The 22,132-nt window shown below is 38.9% G+C and overlaps 2 protein-coding genes across 4 annotated transcripts in view; one reads left to right on the forward strand and one right to left on the reverse strand.

Annotated features, from left to right (window-relative positions):
• Positions 1 to 12,237, forward strand: part of PLPP1 (phospholipid phosphatase 1) — an 88,197-nt gene extending 75,960 nt beyond the window's left edge. For all 3 annotated transcript variants that reach the window (XM_053907360.1, XM_053907361.1, XM_053907362.1), the window contains exons 4-6: positions 566 to 623; positions 11,056 to 11,232; positions 11,755 to 12,237. In XM_053907360.1, coding sequence (XP_053763335.1) covers positions 566 to 623; positions 11,056 to 11,232; positions 11,755 to 11,886 — 367 coding nt within the window. In that variant the 3' untranslated portion in view covers positions 11,887 to 12,237. The remainder of the gene's footprint in view (positions 1 to 565; positions 624 to 11,055; positions 11,233 to 11,754) is intronic.
• Positions 12,115 to 22,132, reverse strand: part of MTREX (Mtr4 exosome RNA helicase) — a 105,900-nt gene continuing 95,882 nt past the window's right edge. Inside the window, exons 25-27 of the mRNA XM_019414251.2 lie at positions 21,193 to 21,355; positions 13,904 to 14,008; positions 12,115 to 12,400 (exon numbers count right to left, since the gene is read on the reverse strand). Coding sequence (XP_019269796.1) covers positions 12,348 to 12,400; positions 13,904 to 14,008; positions 21,193 to 21,355 — 321 coding nt within the window. The 3' untranslated portion in view covers positions 12,115 to 12,347. The remainder of the gene's footprint in view (positions 12,401 to 13,903; positions 14,009 to 21,192; positions 21,356 to 22,132) is intronic.

The following is a 22,132-nucleotide window of genomic DNA, read 5'->3' on the forward strand; positions in this document are numbered from 1 at the left end:
TTAGGTGGTAAATATTCACATGTTTATAGAATATAATATTGAAAGAGGATTCATCTGGTACAGGACTGTCAGTGTATAATTTTAAAATATATGTCAAACAAAAGCACTTTGGTGGGAATTCTAAGGCAAGATGTGTGCCTGTTTAAAATGCTAAAATGCCACTTTTAATTTTTTAAAAGTGATTTTATTTTTGAAAAGGTAGTCAACTTCTGAGTGTTCCAAAGGAGGTACTACTAGTACTCAAGGACAAACTCTGCAAGTAGAAAATAAAACTTAGATCATGGTCAGTTAAGTTTATATGTCATGAAGTCAGACCATTTATACTAGTTATGGCTTGTCAGGTATTAATTGAGAAATGTTTGTCTCTACCCTGGAAGTCTCAGTAATAAGACACCCCGTCCCTCAAGACTACAATGTTTCTGTCCTAACTGTCCCTTTTCCCCACTCATCTGATTTCTAAGGTGAGGGGAAAGAGATGTACTTATTATGGCGTAAGATTTAGGATAGCATGACTGTTACCTGCCTCTAGGAAGGAAAATTGACATTTCTCTTCTTTCTCTTCTAGATTGTCTTTTTACTCGGGCCACTCTTCATTCTCCATGTACTGCATGCTGTTCGTGGCAGTAAGTACTCTGTTTATGGGGGATTATGTACCGCATACAATTCATGTGTTCAGCCTGGGTGTCCTCTCCTGTGTGGCCACCCCTGGCATCTCATCAGCTGTGCTCCATTGCTGGCCACAGTTGAGAGAATGGATGCCTGTGCTTCTGCCAAAGCCAGTTACAACTGTTCAGAAGTATTTTTGTCCTTCATTTAAAGGTAACAAATGGACACAATTAGGGAGCAGGTTGCAAATTGAGAACCTTCAGGACTGTAGGGAGTCTTCACTGTTGAAGTAGGTTTTTCCTGACAGCGGTAGAAACCTAATCATCAAATCTGTAAACCTGGTGCTAAGAATTGGTTGATGTGTGCCCTCACTTTGGGACATATTTCCTGGAACGTAGCAACACCTTCTGTGTAATCACAGCAGGTCACTGATCTGAAATACCAGGCCAAGGTGACCGCTGCTGTGATAACCTTACCCTAACTGGGAGCCCTGGCCCCCTGTGCTTGGCAGGAGGGTGCGGCAGCCTGGCCTCTTTCCTCCTGGCGGCTGCTGGGTTTAGGAGTTGAGTTTTGATTAGCTGATGTGATGGCAGTTGTTGCTTCTTTTTGAGTACGTTTTATTTTCCTTTCACCTTCTGAAGTATTTCATTGATGGCTTTCCACAGGACTAGAAAGGTTTCGGCTTCTGGGAGAGGCAGTTGCTGCTTCAGGAGCTTCTCATGTGTACGGTTTTCAGGTCCACTTCTAATTGCTAGTCCAGAAAGCAGCATGGCCATTTGCACCTGCAGTATACAAAGCTGACGGTGAAGAGTTAGAAAATATTTGCATCTACATTCTTCATATCTAGAGACAAATGTGTATCCAGAGTAGCTTTAGGAAGACCCAGCTTTAGGGCATATACAAGGAATATGTATGTATGTATGATTTGAGAGAGAGAGAGAGCAGGAGCAGGGGAGAGTGGCAGAGGGAGAGAGAAAGAATCTTAAGTAGGGCTCAATCCCACTACCCTGGGATCATAACTGGAGCTGAAATCAAGAGTTGGGCTCTCAACAGACTGAGCAACCCAGGTGCCCCTACAAGGAGTCTTTAAAGGTCAATTCAGTTGACTTATTTTTTATAATGTTCCCAGTTTCCGTCTGTCTCTGTCTCTTTCTCTCTTTATATAAAGTTAAGAACAAATTTCCAATAAATTCCAACAAAGTTCCAACAAATTTTCAACAAAATTTGTTAGAAAAACTCTTAAGAGAGGGGGAGAAGATCTTCACCCTAAAGGATCAGCTGTAACTTTTAATCTTATGAATGGACTTTTATATAGTTGTGTTCTATGTAAATTTTTTCTCCCCCTTGGTCACATTAAGTGCTATAGAAGTATTTAATGCTTACATGTAAGTCCATGATATGTAATATTAAGACTAGACTGCTGGGAGTTAATTTGGTCTCATTTAGAGAGATTTTAAAATCAATTTTTACCAGAATCCTGCTTTTATTGGAAAAACCAAATTTGAAAAGTCAAAAGAATATAAAAATTACAGATGTGTGTGTTATATAAAATTCAAACCCACAATTTCACAACCATTTCAGTAGAACTAATTTTGGCTTCTTCAGCATTTCTGGATTTTAAGTCTTTTGTCTTAGGTTAATTTAATTTTGTGAGGAAGCAACAGGGTACTAATTCAGCAGAATTTAGGGCTTCTTTTTGAAAACACACACCCAAATGTTTCTGAAAACGTGCCATGAGGAATGTGACTTATTTGAAGGGAGTAACAAGAAGTACTATTCCAATATCCTCTGTTCATTTATCTTACTAGGAAAAGTTAGCATTCTTTCTAAAAGGAGCCACTGTATATTTTTCTTTTTAAATAGGGCATAGAGACAGGGGGCGATGAAGGCTAGAGCCATTAGTAGCCTGAGAAATCTTCCCAAAGCACAAGTTTGTGACTACACTGATGGCTTTTGAACGTTTGGATGTGATTTGTATGGCCACAGCCGACCTCACCAGGGTAGGTTTTGAGCTTTGTTAGGTCCTTCATCTGCATGTATCAGTATCTTTTCAGGGCTTAAGGAGAGAGACTTAATAATTTGCACCTGGGTGCTCCAGTTGGTTGGGCCCCCCACTCTTGATTTCAGCTCAGGTCACAATCTCAGGGTTGGTGGGTTCGAACAGTGCAGTTCGTTGTGGGTTCTGACTGTGCAGAGCCTTCTTGGGATTCTCTCTCCCCCTTTCTGCTTCCCCCTCTCAAAAATAAGTGAACTTAGAAAATTAAAAAAAGATTAAATAAAAACTTGAAAAAATAAATACTAAAGAAATAAATAAATTTAAACTAAATAAATAAAATGTAAAAAATAAAAAGAAAAAAAGAATCTGAGGTTGATACAGATGATTTGCATTGATACTACTTTAATTGTTGACTCTAGTAATCCTCATGAAGTAGAAGAGGGATGGTTGCCACCCTTTTTATAAATGGAGAAGTAGGGGCCTTGGGAGGCTATTAAGGTCTGTAAGCTCTCTACTGGTCTCTTATTTATCAGGTTCCCTTGCTTTGCTGATTCTCTGCTTGATCTTAACCCTAGTCCAATTATTTTGAAGGTCAGGTGATGACATACAACTTTTACCACCTGTTTTTAATTGTAAAGTATATTCTTAGATGTATCAGCGTCCATATCCTATAGTTTACTGTTCATCTTTGCTCCTTTGACCCTTCTCAAAATAGATGTATATTCAGTCAGATATAAACTTTTACTGAGGGCTCTTCTGTAAAATATAAAACTAATGTACAGAAGACAAAATGATTATTTAGAGGGCCTCAGTGGTAAGCCTGCTCTGTGGACACCCAGGAGCATATGAGGAGGCAAGTTAGGGCTATAAGCAGAGGGAAAATTACCGACACTGTAGTTTAATAATTGGGTATGAGCTATTAGATATAAAGTTATAATGAAAAGTTCCAATAAATATGTTTCTCAGAGACCAAGGCCTTTCTGGAGAAGAAAGTTGGCCAGAGCAGTCGTGCACTGCATTTCACTGACTCTAAGCAGTGGAAATATTTACTTGATGTGGATGTAGGCCCAAGCTTTTATTTCAGCCCCTGAACACACAGATGGCTCCCGCTTTCCAGCTTTCACATTTATATACAACATTTAACCACTCCACCTCCTCTGCCAATTCCTTAGGCAATGACTCATCTTGTTTCCCTAGGCATCTTGGCATCATGGGCCAGTCCCAGATTTGGGTGGAGATGTACAGTCATTTAAATTCTGAGGATGGCTTTTGATAGTCAAAATTTGTAAGGAAATCCTGACACCCAGAAATTAACTTCTACTTGAAGAAGTATCTTAAGAGAAGATATTCCTGACCATTGTTGTTCACCTCTGGCAGGCAGCCCAGCCCTGCACTTCACACAAGTGCCAGACAGTCAGCACCCATGAAAACCACCTAGGCTGGCAGGAGCATATGGCCTGGCTTCTTTGCACATAGCTAGTTTCTGTGCTTAGTGATGTCTGTTGAACTAGGCTGAATGCCAAAGATTCCAAATTTACTTGACTGTCCAGGAAAGAACCATGTTATGAGACTGTTCTTTTTTCAGTCCATATATATAAATGGAATGTATTGGAATATACTAAAGGAATGCACTAAAAAATTCTCCCAGCACTGTACTATTGAGCCTGAAATCTCAGATTGTTTATGTCACTGTCTTTTATGAAATTCCTGTATAAATTACCATAGTGGGGGCCCAAGTACCTTAGTGTCGGTGCTTCAGCTAGACCCCCTTCCCTGCCACAGAAAGGCTTGTGTCTGGGTCTCACCACCCCCACCGCTGTGTTTGGATAGTGTTGCCCACTTGTCTGAATCTGGCTCTTTGATTTCCTTAAGATTTGTACAACCCCTTACCTCTCACTCACCATGTATTACCTAGTGGTATTTCATGAAGATGTTTTCCAAGTTGTGAATTAATGCTGAGCATTGGGCAAGTGAACAGAGCCCAGGAACTACATGGATCTTAATTGTAACATGGGATTCTACATCTAAATTTAGGAACTCTGTGAATCCTAAAGATGGTGAAATTGAAGCCTAGAGAAGACTAAACAGAGGTCAGTCTTAGGGTGTTCTCCTGGCCAGTTCTGTCATCAAATGTAGGTGGAACAATATATTGCCTGGCTTAGGCTTAGAAGCTGTATTTCAAATAAGTAGAGCAAGGAATATCTCTTTGTGTTGAACATGCTGCTGTTGGTCTAGTCCAGGAGTCGGCAGAAGATTTCAGTAAGAGGTCAGATCATAGTTAGGCTTTGTGGGCCACATGCAGTCTCAGTTGCATATTCTTCTTTTAAAAAGTCCTTTAAAATGGGGAAACTATTCTTTAAAAATGTTCAGTTGTTTATGTAGAGAACATGATCACAAGTGGGGGAGGGACAGAGAGCGAAAGAGACAATTGCCAGCAGGCTCTGCATTCTCGCTGCTGCGGGCTCGATCCTGAGATTCGGGAGATCACGACCTGAACCAAAATCAGAAGTCAGATGCTCAACCTAGTGAGCCACCCAGGCACCCCGAATGTGAAAACCATTCATAGCTTGCAAGCTGGCCCACCGACTCTACTTTAAAATTGAAAAAAGGAAAAAAAAAATAGCCCTCTCATTTTAAGAAAAGGTTAAGAAACTCTTGTGAGACAACAGCATTTGCAGTTAAGTGTTACAGGATCAAAGAAAGGCAAAATAAATCCGCTTCAAAAAATATTTTGATTAGCAATCAGATTTTAAAATAGCAATCTGTTTTAATAGAATAGTTTAATAGAAGCTAATATTTTTTTTAGAAATTTTAGGCAAAAAAAGGCTATATTCTACCCTTTGGGGATAATAAAATAATCAAAGAATACCAGAGTTGTGTCAACAGACATTGAATTTCCTTATTCAAAAAAGATGTATATATAATAATTTTTACAAAAAAAAAAAGAAAAAAGAAAAACGTGTACCTTCTAATTTTGTTCCATTGTGGCCCTGTACATTGAAAACTCCTATTTATTTTGACCAGGTCTTCATGCGCTCTATAAAACCATCACGAGGCTCTTCATAGAGATTCAGTGTTGGGTTCTCTCTGGATTAGGAGGAAGGCCTCTCTGGACTTGTCAGGGAAGCATTTGCTGCCTGAATGGTAGAGTGTCTTCCTACAATCCTCTCTGGGTTTGACTATCTGGTTATATTGAGCATATCGATTCCTCTGTCCTTGTTGCCTTAAGGAATAAGAAATTGCCTTTATGAGTCTCTAGTAAGATCTCCACTAAGAAGCTCTTATTTCTTTTAAAAAATACTGGGCATAGTAACTTATTTCCATCCCATGTTCAATAGGTTTTTTGTTAAGAGTGGACACTTTATTTTTTAATTTTGTTTTTTATTTCTTAAAATTTACATCCAAATTAGCATCATTAGTGCAAAAATGATTTCAGGAGTAGATCCCTTAGTGCCCCTTACCCCTTTAGCCCATCCCCCCTCCCACAACCCCTCCTGTAACCCTCAGTTTGTTCTCCGTATTTATAAGTCTCGTCTGTTTTGTCCCCTTCCGTTTTTATTTTTGTTTCCCTTCCCTTATGTTCATCTGTTTTATCTTAAAGTCCACGTATGAGTGAAGTCATATGATTTTTGTCTTTCTCTAATTTCACTTAGCATGATACCCTCTAGTTCCATCCACATAGGTGCAAATGGCAAGATTTCATTCTTTTTGATTGCCAAGTAATAAGAGAGGACACTTAAAAAAAAAAAAAAGATGCTGGACATTTAACCCTACATACTGGCCTATGTACAATCAGTGGTTGTACCTGATGTGCTCTAACACAGTGTGGTCAGGTTCAAATAATAGTTCCCCTGCTGCAGACAGGGAGGAATAGAGATAGGCCTCACTGGTTTCCTTTTGAGCCCTGAGGTTGATTTCCCCTCCAAGTCCTCCTGTGGTATATAGGTCTATCCTGCCTTTTTCAATAGATGAAAATGGGGGCAGGGAGCAGTGCAAAGGTTAGTTAAGTGTAGGATAGATCTTTGCTTTTCCTATTAGTACTTCTTTATGCTGTTTGTGCCTTATGGAAACCCACATGCCTCCTGCCTTTTCCTCGATGTGACAGCAGGGGTGACCCTAGTGGTAGGCTCAGGTGTTCCTTCAACAAACACGACTGTTGTCTTTGCTTCTGGGGAGTACTTACTTCTGTGACCAACTATACCAGCTGCAGGTTATGTCTTGCAGGTAGAAAAGATTTGGCCTTTTCTACCCTTTCTCATATTTCTAGTAGTGAACTTTCCACTTTGGAGCTTCCTTCACCAGAAAGTTGGATGTTTAGGATCAGGAGGGATCCAGAGGCTTAGAATCTCTCTCATTCCGCAGGACTCCATCTCCCACCAGCTGACCGAAATACTCATTGGCCAGGTGAGGCCAAACTGCACCACTCTCAGAGAAGAATCAGAATGGGCCAGAGGAGACTGAAGGAGATGGTAGATAACTATTTGGCTTATGGTAGAGGCTCACACCTTATAGTGTATGTAGAAAGAAGTCATGGAAGTAAATCCTGTGCTTAGTGCCAGACTTCTCTTTCAATGGACATTTAATGGACTCTTTCAATGTCCACTTCAGTGGACATTTAATATGTTTGTTTTCATGGGTTTTATTTTTTTTAAGTTTTTTCTTGCTATTTGAACCCAGGTGTATAAACATGGTTTTCCTTTTCAAATTGAAACTTACCTATTTAAAAAGTGAAATTTCATCATTTGAGTCAGAATCCAAATTAAAACAAAATGAGATTTTGGTTAAACACACAGGAGTGGCTGGTAATTGGTTTTTTTATCTTTTGGTTGTATGTAAGCAACTGACTCATTTCGATCTCCCAGAGAAAAAAAAGGTTGATAGTAAAGACATAACACAGTCCAGAACTAGCCTCCCACCAGGAACGGAACTGAACTTGCTCAGTTTCACTGGTCGCCTGGCTTTTCAGTGTGGCTGCCATTCTGATCCATTTACTCACTGGCTTGCTGTCATTGCTGAACCATAGCTTTTACATCCTTATAAGCTGAGTTTGCAAGTAGCCTATCCTGTATCCTTTTAGGTATCCTTTCTACACTTCTAACAAAAAAGAGAACCCTTTCATCCTTCCAGTGTAAATTCCAGAGGGAGAATACAGTGCAGCAGATGTCTGGGTCAGGCGTGTCATGGGTCTTCAGTGTCCTCTCAAAAGTAAAGGCAGAGCTGTGTGGTTCAAATGGGGCTTCCCCTTCCCCCTTCAACTGTGTTGTGGGAAGACAGTGCCCCCGCTCCCCCGCCCCGGAGGGGAATTTGTAAGATTGCCACAGAGTCTGTCAGGACTGTACACAATGTTGGATTAGAGTTCTGTAGTTCTTCTGAGTTTTACAAGATAAGGAACGGACTTCCTTCCACCAATGTGTGTGTGTGTTGTTTAAATGTTGATTTTGAGCAGGGAAGGGGCAGAGAGAGGGAGACAGAGAATCCCATGCAGGGCTTGAACTCATGAACTGTGAGATCATGACCTGAGCTGAAACAGAGTTGGATGCTTAACAAACTGAGCCAGACAGGAGACCTTGAATGTGTTTTAGTGCCTATATGATTGGCATATGCATGTGTGGGGACGGGGGGTAAGAATGGAGTTTGCAAAGGCAGGGACTTATAGAGCCTTCTTATTGTCAGATGTGGCATTAATCCATGAGCTCTGTCCCTATATCTAGGACTAGAACAGTGGTGAGAGCTTCAGACATTGTTTCTCTAAGGCAGTTAGGAACATATTCTTTCCTTGACAGAAACTTTTTAAAGGAGCATATGCTGTTCTCTTTCCTCTTAAAGGACAAGCAACAGAATAAAAGGTTATAAACCCACAAAGTCAAAGAATGCAAAAGGAAACAATAGCCAATAGGTAATGATTTTGGGAAGCAGTTAGATGAGTGGTAGAACTCAAATGTCTAGTGCCTTCAGAGGGTAGGAGCTTAAGAGATCTGTACTGCAGAACCTGAGAAAGGCTTTGGACATGGAGCCACCAGGAAGATATGGTGAAGCTGCCTGGCAACATGGGTGGGGAGTTGTCAAAGTCTAGACTTGGCAAGTGATCCAAAGTCCAAGAAACTCAGTATTTACCCTTGGAGGTCTACTGAAATGGAAGATTTTTCATGGAGATGAACAGGGCTATAGGTTAAGTGATGCCTGACCTTCCCAGAGCTCCCTTGAGTATCTTGGACTCAGGGAAACACACAGCAGGCAAATACAAAGCACACTCAATTAGCCAACCTCACCCAGAGCTATGACCACTGTTCTGACCACAGCCTGCATACATGCCACAGCCATTAGTCATCAGAGGAGCCAGAGCCTAGAGGGAGGGCAAAGTTAGGTATATAACCACAATGGGGCGGGGGAAGGATTCCTAGTACCCCCTTAGGATGAAGTAATCTTTGGATCCCCAGAGATGGGGGTAACACCTATACTGGGGTAGATCTGTAAGGGGAAAACTTAAAGGGGTATAGGTTTCATCTGAAGTATATTGAACCTTGTGTTAAAGTCAGGGTCTTTGGAAGGAAAATATTGTTTGAAGATTTTAGAATCCTAAGTGAGGAAGGACCTTCAGCGTCCTGAGTTTACTTTGAGCTGAAAGCACAACATAGGACTAAGTGGAAGTTCCATTTTAGAGTTGGTATTGTTTTTTCTTGCTATGTCCTTAGCAGAGACAGGTGCAAGTCTCCCTAAGATACACTCATAGAAGGATTTATAACTCATAGGTATATGTTTTTAGTCTGCAGAACCGATGCCTTTAACAATTATATGAAAAGGCAGAGGCAACTAAATAACCAGAATAGGGACAGCTGCACTTTTAGGCAGTAATATCCAAACCTGGCTTCAGCCTCACTCAAGGTACTGTTATCCTGAAAATGAAAAAAAAAATTCCAATTAAGGTAGAACTAGTGAGGGGACTCTAACTGGCATGTTTGTGTCGCCAAATTGGCTTCAGCTGCCAGATGCAAACTTTGATTCAACCAGAACCGACTTTCTTCTCAACTCCAGAATGTTGAGACAAGCCTCTTACTATTTATGTTTTTATAGCTTCAACAACAAACAAAAAAGGAAAGGAGGGGCTCTGCAGAAAGCCAGTAGGACTTTAAACCAGCTAATGAGTGCAATTCAGTTGAACAACTCATGTTCTTTTACAACCATGTTGTACAACCATGTAAAAAACTTGATAAAATTAGATAACCTCTGAGTCTTTGCCAGCTGCTGAGAACTGAATGCTCACAGCAGTGGTCAAAGAGCTGGGAATGGATTGTGTATCTATTTCAAATAGGCAGTGCCAATGCACACAGCCAACATACATTGTTTTCTGAGGAATGCATTTGATTAAGTGTATGAATCACAAATTATCAAACAGAATTTTTGAAATATACTTTGAAGGCATATTCTTACTAGATAGAAATAAGGCAAAAGTTTTTTTTCAAAAAAAGAGACCAGATTTGCTTAAAGGGGGTCAAGTCTTTAGGGATGCACCCAAAGTCAAAGGCAGGCTGACAGAGAAGAGGGGAAATTCTCACCTGATTGGTGTAAAGTCATGGAACTAAAAGGGTGTATAGGTGCTAATCAGAAAATGTATTTCATTGTTGGATCAGAGAACCTGTACTTATTTAGGCAGATTACTGTATTATAAATACAGATTATTTATTCTTCGTTATCCTTTAAAGTAATCTGAGGATTGTGGAACTGTCAAGTAAACTGTTTGAATGAATTAAACTTAGTCCCTAGATAAACAGGGCAGAAAACTTAGTAGGTTGGCCCAGAATAAGGACAACCTTGTGTTCAGAATGCTAGCAGTTTATCCCAAGACTTGGAACTAATGATAACAGTTGCCTCTTAATCAGAATTATAACACAAAACACAGGAAGAGGCGCTGTCAACAATTGTCTTTTTTACAATTTCAAAAGTAGTCTAGATATAGTAATAAACTCTTCTAAAAGTCAAGTTTCTTGGGCAATCACTTTTTGTTTTGCTTTTTTAAAAACAAACTTTTTAAATGTTTATTTTTGAGAGAGAGAGACAGAGCGTGAATGGGGGAGGGGCACAGAGAGGGAGACACAGAATCCAAAGCAGGCTCCAGGCTCTGAGCTGTCAGCACAAAGCCTGATGGGGGCCTGAACTCATGAACCACGAGATCATGACCTGAGCTGAAGTCAGACTTAACAGACTGAGCCACCCAGGCGCCCCTGTTTTGGTTTTTAAAAAGATTAACTTTTCAGGTATTAATGAGCATGAGAATGCTTGCCTAAAGCCCTATTCCATATATAATTTATACTCTGATTATTCAGTGGTTATTAATGGTAATGACTATTAACATTTAATGACTATTAATCATTTCAAACACCAACACTTTAGGGGTGTAGTGATACTAAAGTTTCTAGTTGGTATGTTAAACTCTTTATTCTTATCTTTTCTATTAGCTTTACCTTCAAGCCAGGATGAAGGGAGACTGGGCAAGACTCTTACGCCCCACACTGCAATTTGGTCTTGTTGCTGTATCCATTTATGTGGGTCTTTCTCGAGTTTCTGACTACAAGCACCATTGGAGTGATGTACTAACTGGACTCATTCAAGGAGCTCTGGTGGCAATATTAGTTGTAAGTATACAGGACGGCACCCTATATGTTGATACTGATAAACACTGGGATAAATAAGTAGAAAACATGTGCTATTGAAAAAAACTATACAAAGGAAGATACTGTGGCTTAGTAATTTTTACTGAGTAAGAACACCGATGTTACTAAGTCATGTTAGGACGGACAGCAGATAATAAACTATGCTGCTTTTCCTAAAAGTTATAAAAACTTACTACTACATGTAGTTTTGTAAAAGGCTATGCCTACAGCGTTTTGGGTTTTTTTTATATGAACTGAAGAATACCTTAAGTGCTAACAGAGTAAAGCTGTACTTAAGACCTAACTAAGCAACTCCGAATTTTAGAAGAATTTCCTTTAACATTAAAACTTCCTGTTGGTCACTAATTTTCTGTACCCTTTAACATATGCCTTTTGTTTATATTTATTTTTTGCAAACTGTTACAACTATGCATATGGTTTTTAAAATTAAATTACATCATTAAATACTTTTGTCCCATTCTAAGTAGAATTTGTTCTCTATAGGTAGTGTATGTATCAGATTTCTTCAGGGAGAGAAATTCTCCTTTTAAAGAAAGGAAAGAGGAGGACTCTCATACAACTCTGCATGAAACACCAACCGCAAGCAATCACTATAGGAACAATCACCAACCTTGAAGGTAGCAGAGTGCTCAGATGAAGCTGGCCCGCTTTCTAAAGGAAAATGATTGCAACCAGAAGGCAAGAGGATGCGTTTTCTTCATGGTGTACAAGCCTTTAAGGGACTGCTGCTGCTATACCTCTTGGATGCCCACTTTACCTGTGTGTATATAGTTCCCTTTAACACAGTGGTTATCTAATAGCTCTGAATTCATTTAAAAAACTTTAAGCCTTTCACTAAAACAATGCCCACCTGTACATTTTTTTATTAAAAAAATGTAATGCTTATGTACAAATGTGTATGTAATGTATGCTCTCTTAGCATGATGCCTGATTTAAATATAATACGTATTAAAATGTTTGAACGACTGCCTTGAGATGAGAGAACCAAATCAATACTTGTGTAAGCATTTGTATGTAGTCAGCTGTAATCAGGTGGTGAAAACTTTAAAATCCCACATTCATTTCGCTGGCTCTTTTTACAAGTAGAGGCTGGCAGCAAATACAATATCTCTCTTGATTTTGGTGATTCCTACAAGAAAAGGAAATAAGATTTAAAATTTTAAGACCACAAAGATCGTGATTCCCCTCTGGTGCGGTTTTAACACAACAATCCTGATGGTACAAGACCTTGTTGGTCTAAAAGATACCTGGAAGAGTCCACAGCCACCTCTGAGAGGGGGGAAACATAAAAACTTAGGCTAGACTCTGAAATGCCCAGTAGGTCTCCGTGTGTGTATGTAGGGGGTGGGAGTGGTTCAAATTATTCACAAAGACTTATTACTGAGGAAAGGACTAAACTGTCAAAAGAAGTTATTGGCCCAAAAGCGTGTACTTTCAGCCTACGTCAGGAGATCCTGTATTTTCACTTACCATGTGAAATTCTTTCTGCGCGAAGACAGGACAAATCTTATTATCTAAAAATGTTTAGGGGCGCCTGGGTGGTTCACAGTGAGTTAAGCATGTGACTTCAGCTCAGGTCATGATCTCATGGTTCATGGGTTTGAGCCCTGCTTCGGGCTCTGTGCAACAGCTCAGAGCCTGGAGCCTGCTTCAGATTCTGTGTCTCCCTCTCTCTGCCCCTCCCCTGCTTGCACTCTCTCTCTCAAAATAAAACATAAACATTAAAAAAAAAATAAAAAGTTTATATAACGAGACTTAAACTCGGGTTGATGAAATAGGTCTGCCCCATCGAGCATAAGGAAACATAACTCAGTTTCTGAACACCTCGTCTCAGGACACTGGTTGTGTCAGATGGAACAAACTGTAAACATGTTAGACCCACCGCCCACCTCTGTCACTACCACCTCAGACTGGCTATCCTTCCATGATCTGGTCTTCCTGCTTCCACCTTGCTCATCTACAGACTGGCCTACAATGCAACAGCAAGAATTGCTCTGAAACCCAAGCCAGTGCACAGCACTCCTGTGTTCAAAACCTCCAATAATCATTTCAGGAAAAAGGCCAGGGCCTAGGGGTTAAAATGATAATTTCTTTTCTCCTTCATACTATTCTACTCACTGCTCACTCTGCTTTAGCCACACTGGCCTTGTGCTGCTGCTTAAGTCTATCAAGCATAGACTCCTGAGTGGGCCTTAATGCCACCTCCTGAGTAGGGCCCCCAGGCATCTCATCTATCTCTCAATTCCTATTGTCTCTTCCTCTTTTTCTTCTGTAGACTTATAACCACCTGAAATATTTTAAGTGCTAACTTATTTTACATCTCCCCACACCAGAATGTAAGCTTCATGAAGGCAGGGATTTGTGGGTTTTTTGGTTCACTGCTGTATCCCCTAGTGCTTAAAACAATGCCTGGCACACAGTACTCAATAAAAAAATCTTACAAATGATTATACATAAAATCCCAAAACTTCTTCCCATACACTCTAAAAGTTTCTTTAAACACTACTAGATAGCCCTCCATGGCATTCCATTGGAAAGCATCTGAAAAAGTCTTCCTACATTGTGGTCAAGAACTCAGGTCTCACAGGATTTGCCTTAATTATTAGAAAAAGCTTATAGACTGGATACTGACCTTCTGCAAATTTGTTTTCCAGCTCAGTATTTCCAATGGCTTTTGCTGCTTGACACATCTGTCTAAGCAGTTCTTCCAGGCGCCTCATACAACGAATTATGCTGCCTATAAAGAAAAGGAAACAAATTACTTATAAAATGGAAATAACCAAAACAGTAGAACTTTTGTTAACAGGCAAGATAGGAGAACATGGGATGATTAACAGTACTTTGAGGGACTTCCCATCCAGTAAATCAGGTAGCAAACTTCATTGGCTGCCTGGTAGGCACTAGGAAGGATATAAAAAGTTAAATTTCCCATTCTTGACTAATGCTAGAGAGTCATGGACTTATAACGGGTTGACATTTGCTCTTATTTAGAAATAAACAAAATGCTCTGGGAGCAGGGGAGAGAGCAACTTTGGGTGAAGGCCAGCAAAGACAACATATAACCAGGGTCTATTAAGAATGAGGAGGTCTCTGTCACAGAGTAACAAGGGATGACCACTGAGGCAATGCAGAGAAGTCTGACAAACTGCAGCTACTCAAGGAAGCGGAGTGTGGCCTACTAGGGATCTGGATACCATCCTGTGAAGAGAATGCAGAGATTTTTTTTTTTTAAGTTTATTAGGACAAGCAGGGGACGGTCAGAGAAGGAGAGACAGAATCCCAAGCAGGCTCTGCACCATCAGTGCAGAGCCCTAAGTGGGCCTCGAACTCACAAACTGCGAGATCATGCCCTGGGCCGAGATCAAGTGTCAACTGCAGAGAATGCAGAGATTTTTATGTGGGGGAGTAATAAGAGGATCAGACTTGTCATTTCAGAGGTGCATCCATTCTTCCTGACCTTAAACAGACTTTCATCAGTGCTTTCTTCACACAGTGTGCCTCAAGGGAACACAAAAGAGGAGATAAGCCTCCTTCCATTGTATTTGACTCCCTGAGACAACTGTTTGTATTAAAGCTGAAGCTGTAAACATCATTTCACATCTGTCTCACTTCAGCAAGAAGGGGCCTGGGATCCTTTCTCAAAGAGCTATGTGCTCAAGTTTACAACTCTTGGGAGTTTACTTTTAATGTCTGATATACATTAGGAATACCTGTCTGACATGCCAGCTAGTAACTCTTAAGCCCTTACTTCTACTCCTTGTAACACTGAAATAATTCATCAGCATTAATCAAGTTCTTGAAATATACTCACTGTTCGGGGCTGAGTTTTCCTTTTTTTTTTCCCTCCCCTGAAGCCACCTATGGGCCAGAGCAATGAAAATACAACAATGCTATTGCACATTCTGTGAGTTTTGTTGGGATGACATTGGTAATGAAGAGGACCAGCACACAGGTTACTTTAAAGACAACTGGGGATAATACCCTTCCATCTCTTATATACAGGATGTTCATAACTTTAGACTTGGTTCAAAGGACTGAGCTGACGCACCAGCTCAGAGCAAAGAAGAGCAAAGACTTGATGGAGACCTGGGTTCTAGCCCAGATTCTGCCACTAAGTAATTAACTCTGTGATGTAGGCCCTTACCCTACTCTCATTTCTAAGGTATGTACAACGATAGTAAATGCTATTTAAAGAAAGGGCTCGCTCTACCTAACTCTGGATGGTATCACTTGAGATAAGAGATACATAAATTCTTTGACATGGGCAAAACCGTAAAGGAATATAATGTCATGATATAACTCTTTACCAAAATATCCAAAGTCCATAGCCTTTTTCACCCTTCTCTCATTAAAAGGTTTATGGAGTTCTGGGGGGAAAAAAAACTCCACCTCTCAAGTACACCCTATTTCTACTACACAATTCTGTCAAAGCTATTTAGCACCTAGCAAGGTACTTTATTAGATTCTGAACACTTATTCTGTGGCAAGTCTGTAGTGTGTACTTTATGTAAATCACCTTGTTTGACATTTACAATTCCACGAGACAAGCACTGTCATTATCCTCATTTTCCAAAGAAGGAAAAGGGGAGAAAAAAGTTACAGACATAACGTGAACAAGGTCAGAGCTAGGAATAAATGATGGAGAAATTATGTCAAAGATCATAGAAGTGAGATGTTTTCTAAATTTTCTCAATGTGTATTACTTTAGAAAATTTCTATTTATAATATAGTTTACACATTTAAAATAATTAAAAAATAAATATTTTATAAGTTTCTTAGGCCTTACTGTAAAGCTCTTCACTTGTGTAAAAACCTTCATTGCCAGGTAGTACCAAAGAATTTACCATTAATGAGTTTCTAGAAACAGTAAGTGGTAAAAACCGGCAAGTAGGATCTAGTCAGATAAATGGGTGTTTTCTGATTTTGGCAATCAGAAAGTCACTGGTGATTTGTAGTAATTTCAACAAAATGAGACAACACATGTCCCCAACAGAGCGGGGGAGCAGACGCTTGACACCCTATGTCCACTGTCTCTGGAAGTGTACAGACCAGGGATTACATTTCGTCTATGCCATTTACTATGTGAGGGACTATATTATAAGCAAGTGAGGAGTGACTTCTTGTGGGTGGTAAAAATATTCTAAAAATAGATCGTGATAATGGTTGTACAGCCTTGAATACATTAAAAACCACTAAATAATACTCTTAATTAAAAGGGTGGATTTTTATGCTCCATGAATTATAATCTCAATGTTGAGTTCTTTCTGGAATGGTGAGGTAAACCTGAGTTTAAAGGTCAGTGACATTGAAATGGACATTTAAAATGGTGAATTTTATGTATATTTTGTCACAATTAAAGAAAAAAAAATTCTGATTACTCAGAATTCAATGTTGCTTCCTACTCTAGACCCTGGCCCATGGCAACCATTAATCTACTTCCTGTCTCTATGGATTTGCCTATTCTGGACATTTCATATAAGTGGAATTATACAATAGTTGCCGCTGCCTTTTTTTTTTTTTTTTTTGTTTTGATTAAAAAATTTTTTTTTTAGGGTTTATTTTTGAGAGAGAGAGACAGAGTTCTAGCAGGGGAGGGCAGAGAGAGAGGGAGACACAGAATCGGAAGCAGGCTCCAGGCTCTGGGTGTCAGCACAGAGCCCGAAGTGGGGCTCAAACCCATGAACCATGAGATCATGACCTGAGCTGAAGTCAGATGCTCAATGGACTGAGCACCCAGGCTCCCCTCTATCTGCCTTCTCTTACACCTAGAACCTTAAGGAGTTCAAAGTTCATTCACATTTTAGCATTAATCAGTACTTCATTCCTTTTTATAGGTGCTACTACATGATACTGACATACCACCATTTAATTATTCACTGACTGATGGACATTTGGGCACACATGCTTTAAAAGGCAATTTTGTAATCACGAGGCTCATCTGGTTCTTGAACAAAACAGTATGATTCGCATTGAGGATGGAAAGTAACACCTTTCTCTGAACAGTATTTCTACCTCCAGCTTTCTGGTATTCCACAAAGTGGTCCCCATAGTTCATGTTCTGAATCTGATTTCATACTCACATGTAAGTGGTTTTAATGAGTTTGACCTGAGGTTAGGATCACAAATGTATTTTCTTGCAACTATGTATCACTGGATCGCAGCTCAGGCCCAAACCCTTTCTGGAGGGTAGAGACGGCTGCTCACAAGGCACCAAGCACAGTACCTGCTCCCTTACCAGGGTCTCAGTAATTATTCACCAAATGCCTAAGAATCAAATACTAAGTAATTTAGTACTAAAATTTTGCCAGAAATGAAACAGACATAATACATGTTACTAAATGGTCACCCTATTATTATTATTAGCAAAAGTATTTCTAAGAACAAATCCATTGGAAAAACCCTAGTGAGAGTGATGTACCTTGACCTAGGGAAGGGTAAAACTATGCATGTTGAAAGGCATTTTGAGAAGAGCTTGTAGTGGAGGCAGAGTGTGTGAATGCACTACACAGCATTTGTTTTAAAAACTTGTGGCAGGCAGAAACAAACATTTCCAGTGATAGCACTTGTCATTAGAAACCTCCTGTGATGAAATAAGTGAAAATTAAGTCGTTCATGCACAGTGAAGAGTACAATATTGTTTCTGTATAGACAAAATTTAAGGGCCTCTGAAAGCTTACAATGGATCTATTACATGGAGTAATAGATTGAAACTCCAGACCTTAGCCCCTACAAATACTGTTTTGAATTGCTCTTCCAATTTAGTTTGATAGAAATAAGAAAAAAAAAACCACATTATACCGTTTTGTTTTCAGGGTGATACAAAGGAAGTAAATATTTGTATGAAGTCTTCAAACTTCCTCAATTGAATCACAGTATAAGCTCCTCTCTTGCATTAGGCATCCCTTCAAACACATGGTATTTATCATTAAAATGTTAACTTGTGCCAGTTAATGTCTGAAAAATAGTTAAAACTACCTCTGAAATGACATGAAAGGATCACTTTTATTTTCATATAAAAAAAAAAAATTAAGGGGCACCTGGGTGGCTTTAGTCGGTTGAGCTCAGGTCATGATCTCATGGTTCGTTGGTTCGAGCCCTGCTTCAGGCTCTGTGCTGACAGCTCAGAGTCTGGAGCCTGCTTTGGATTCTGTGTCTCCCTCTCTCTCTGCCCCTCCCCTACTCATACTCTGTCTCTCAAAAATAAACATTAAAAAAAAAAAAAGATAATTAAGAATCAAACTAGTAACAAATATGTTTTCAACAAAGTGCATTTTAAATTTCCAATGCAATCATTTTGTGCCCATACAAGACACAATATACTATGGGCTAGAACTCTGGTTACAGTATTTTCCCAATCATATAAAACATGTACTATAACAAGTTGAGAGAATAGCTATTCTGAAACGGAAGAACTAAATAACAGCAGGGTAAGTAAAGGGCGGGAGTGGGGGGGGGCACACAGTATGCTGGAAAAAGGATGGACTATCCTAAGTAAATCAAGGTTCTCAGTTATTTTTCTGCTGTTTACTTACGTTTTATTTTTAAGAGTTAATATACAGTCTATCCCAATTTTACAAAGAAAAAGTATAGCTGATATAATGGCAACCAGACTAGAAAAACATGAAGATTACACTGATGTCAGACCCAACTTCAAGTTATAGTTATAAACTGAATTCCTCAGATTTTCAAACTTAGATTTCTCACACAAATTGTGATGTACAAATAGCCCCAAGGAATTGGAAAGGGGCAAAATAGATTTCAGGAATGCTGGTATGCTCTAAGACACCAAACTGTCTTCAATTTTAGCAGTTTCAGATCTATCTCCGATACTGTGATAATTCTTCCATTTAAGTACAAAGAACAGAAAAATAATGCACAAAGACAATTTTATAGGGCTCTCCAGATTTGCAGATCTCCTGCCCCTTGATTTTTCTTCAAACAAAACAAACTATCTGCTATGAACCACTATTATGTCATTGTGTCTGACTTCTCAGAGAAGCAGATATTCTATAAATATGAGCATAATAGCTTGGAATTACCTACGCATAGAACAGTCATTAATTTCAGTCTTATGTTCCAAAAAGATGCCAGACAAAGAGTGGTGGTGCCGTATGGCAGCTTTACACTGCGCAAGTGCTTTTCACTGCGCAAGTGGTCACACACATACCAAGTTTCCTGTGTGTTATGCAGTGTTCACAAGTGAAGTGTGTCACGCTTTCCTCTTCTCACATCCTCAGCTATGGCTACTCACCATAAAACTGTTATAAATACCCTCTTACCATTCCTACAAGCATGAAGTGTCAGTGGATGGAGATGGTGCAATCTAGGTTAAGATTTAAGAAGTCTCTAGATCCGAAATTCAAGGATAAGACATTAGGGTGCTTAGATGCAGTTATAAACTATCATGTGATTTGTAATCACAGAGGCCGAGGTTCAAATCCTAGTGCCATCATATACCACACCTCCATGACGTTGGGAAAATTACTTTTTAAAAACTCAGCTTTCTTGAACAAAGAAGAAATAATATCTACCCTGAGTTAATCACTTTGGTGATTAGATGTAAATTATATAAAGTGTTTACTAGCACAATGCCTGGCACACAGTAGTCACATAATAGAGCAAGATTCTAGAACCATATCACTAAATGATCATTTAATGGAGGCTTAGAAATAAACTTTGTGACACCATATACACCATGTAACAGGACACCATAATAAAAAAATGCTATAAACGTCAACATTAAAACTTAAAACCAATGAAGTTCAATGTAGTATAGTAAAGGCTCTAATATTCTGTTGCAGAGATGTTTGACCTTTGCATCATAAAAAGCAATGATTCATCGATTAATAGTCTTTAATAATGTTAGTTTAAAAGCATATAATATTGGATGTCCCAAAATATAATTTCTCTTAAAAATAGTAACAACAGCATTTAAAATATTATTATAATAATCTCTACAAACTGCAAGCTCATTTACTTTCATTTTTAAAGAGTTTAACGTAAATCTCTAATTTGATAAATACCATTCACCATTATAAATATCTACATAAGCCAATATTTTTGAAATGAATAAAACATTTCTAAAACGGTCTTATTTAAATACTGTGGGTTTTTTTTGCTTCTTGTAATTCTTATTTCTTTCATATTCCCTCTGCCATTTTTTCATTTAAAATGTCTGTTCAGTTGAGTAACAATTATCTTACAGTCTTTAAAAATTCTGCATATTAATCTGATTCATGCTGAAGTAACATCTGACTGAGGCCAAGTTTGTTATTAGAAATGCAGTGATGGACAGCATTTTCAGCTCTTTTAAGTGGAATCAATACAGCAAGCCTTGAGGTTACTGCCAAGCAAATAAAACCAAAGAGGAAAAAAAAAACCAAAAAACACCACACAAATATGACTTAGTAGGATCATCTGTTTATCTGTGATGGCATTATTCCATTTTATTACCGAAAATTAAAAACATTATTCTTGTTGGGGTGTGCCTGGGTGGCTCAGTCTGTGAAGCATCTGACTGTTGATTTCGGCTCAGGTCATGATCTTGTGTTCATGAGATCAAGCCCACATCAGGCTCCACATTCAACGTGGAGCCTGAAGATTCTTTCAAAAAATAAAAAATAAAATATCATTTTTGTTTAGTTAAAACACTGCCATCCTGAGTATATAATTTCCTATCAAAAGGAATGTATGTAGGGGCAGCTGGGTGGCTCAGTTGGTTAAGCATCTGACTCCTGCTCAGGTCATAATCTCATGGTTTGCGAGTTTGAGCCCTGCGTTGGGCCCTTTCCTGTCAGCACAGAACCCCCTTCAGATTCTCTGTCCTCTCTCTGTGCCCCTCCCACGCTCGTGCTCTCTCTCTCTCAAATAAATATTAAAAAAAAAAGGAAAGAAATGTATGCATATAGGATTTAAACATACCTTCAAAGACATCTGTCATCTTGCAGATATGAGCAAATGTTGCTCCCGTTGCCCAGGTATACACTACATCCATTAAGTGAGGTTTGAATGAGCTTAGATAAGTTTCCTCATCAATTTCCAATTTGGCTTCTGCTGAAACTTTTGCAATTCTTTTAGCACATTCCTTTGAAGATAGAAGATTTACTTAGTATTTTTTACTTCTGACCTCCCATATACTTTCTTTCTTTAGATTTCCAAAGCCAGAATTCTACAAGTTCCCTTTTTCTTCCTAGGTTAATATGCCCACAATTTGGATATTCTGTGCTTCTAAGTAGCTACAGTTCCTTTTCCACTGCTAAGTGTCAAGTAATAAAATTTCTCCATTACACTGAATTAAGAAAAATAGATCATGAGTGTGTTTTTCACCCAGTTACACCTTTAAAAAAAAAACAACCAAAAACAACCAGAAACTCTTCACTAAAATTATTCAAGAGTAGCATTTAACTAATCTCTAAGTATTTTATTAACAACCCCCAAACCCCAAAGACATCAGTAACAAAACAGATTTAGAAAAGCACAAATCCTATGGCAAAAAAATGCTTTTCCCCAACAATGCTTTAAAAAATATAAATCTTAATTTTATTTTTTCCCCACAAAGAGAAATTTAGATCCATTCTTTCCTCCAGGGTAATATAAAAGGTCAAAAACCACCAAGTACTATATAAACTTCCCTGGTTCTGGAAGTTTAAATTTCTTAGTAACAAGGGATGTTAAATGTTCCACCGAAGAGACTTTGTTATAATTCACTCCTCCTCTTTTGCAGTGTCATATAGTTCATCTTTCCCTGTCTTTCTAATGTTGAAAAGGTAGATAAAACAGTTTATCCCCAGAAAATAAAACACACAATTACTATAAGCTACTGTACCTTTGAGGTGAGGACTCAGGGATAATTAATTTCTGA

This window comes from Panthera pardus, unplaced genomic scaffold, assembly GCF_024362965.1.
Source record: "Panthera pardus isolate Hobbes unplaced genomic scaffold, ASM2436296v1 HiC_scaffold_2, whole genome shotgun sequence".
In the NCBI taxonomy this organism is placed as follows: Eukaryota; Metazoa; Chordata; class Mammalia; order Carnivora; family Felidae; genus Panthera; species Panthera pardus.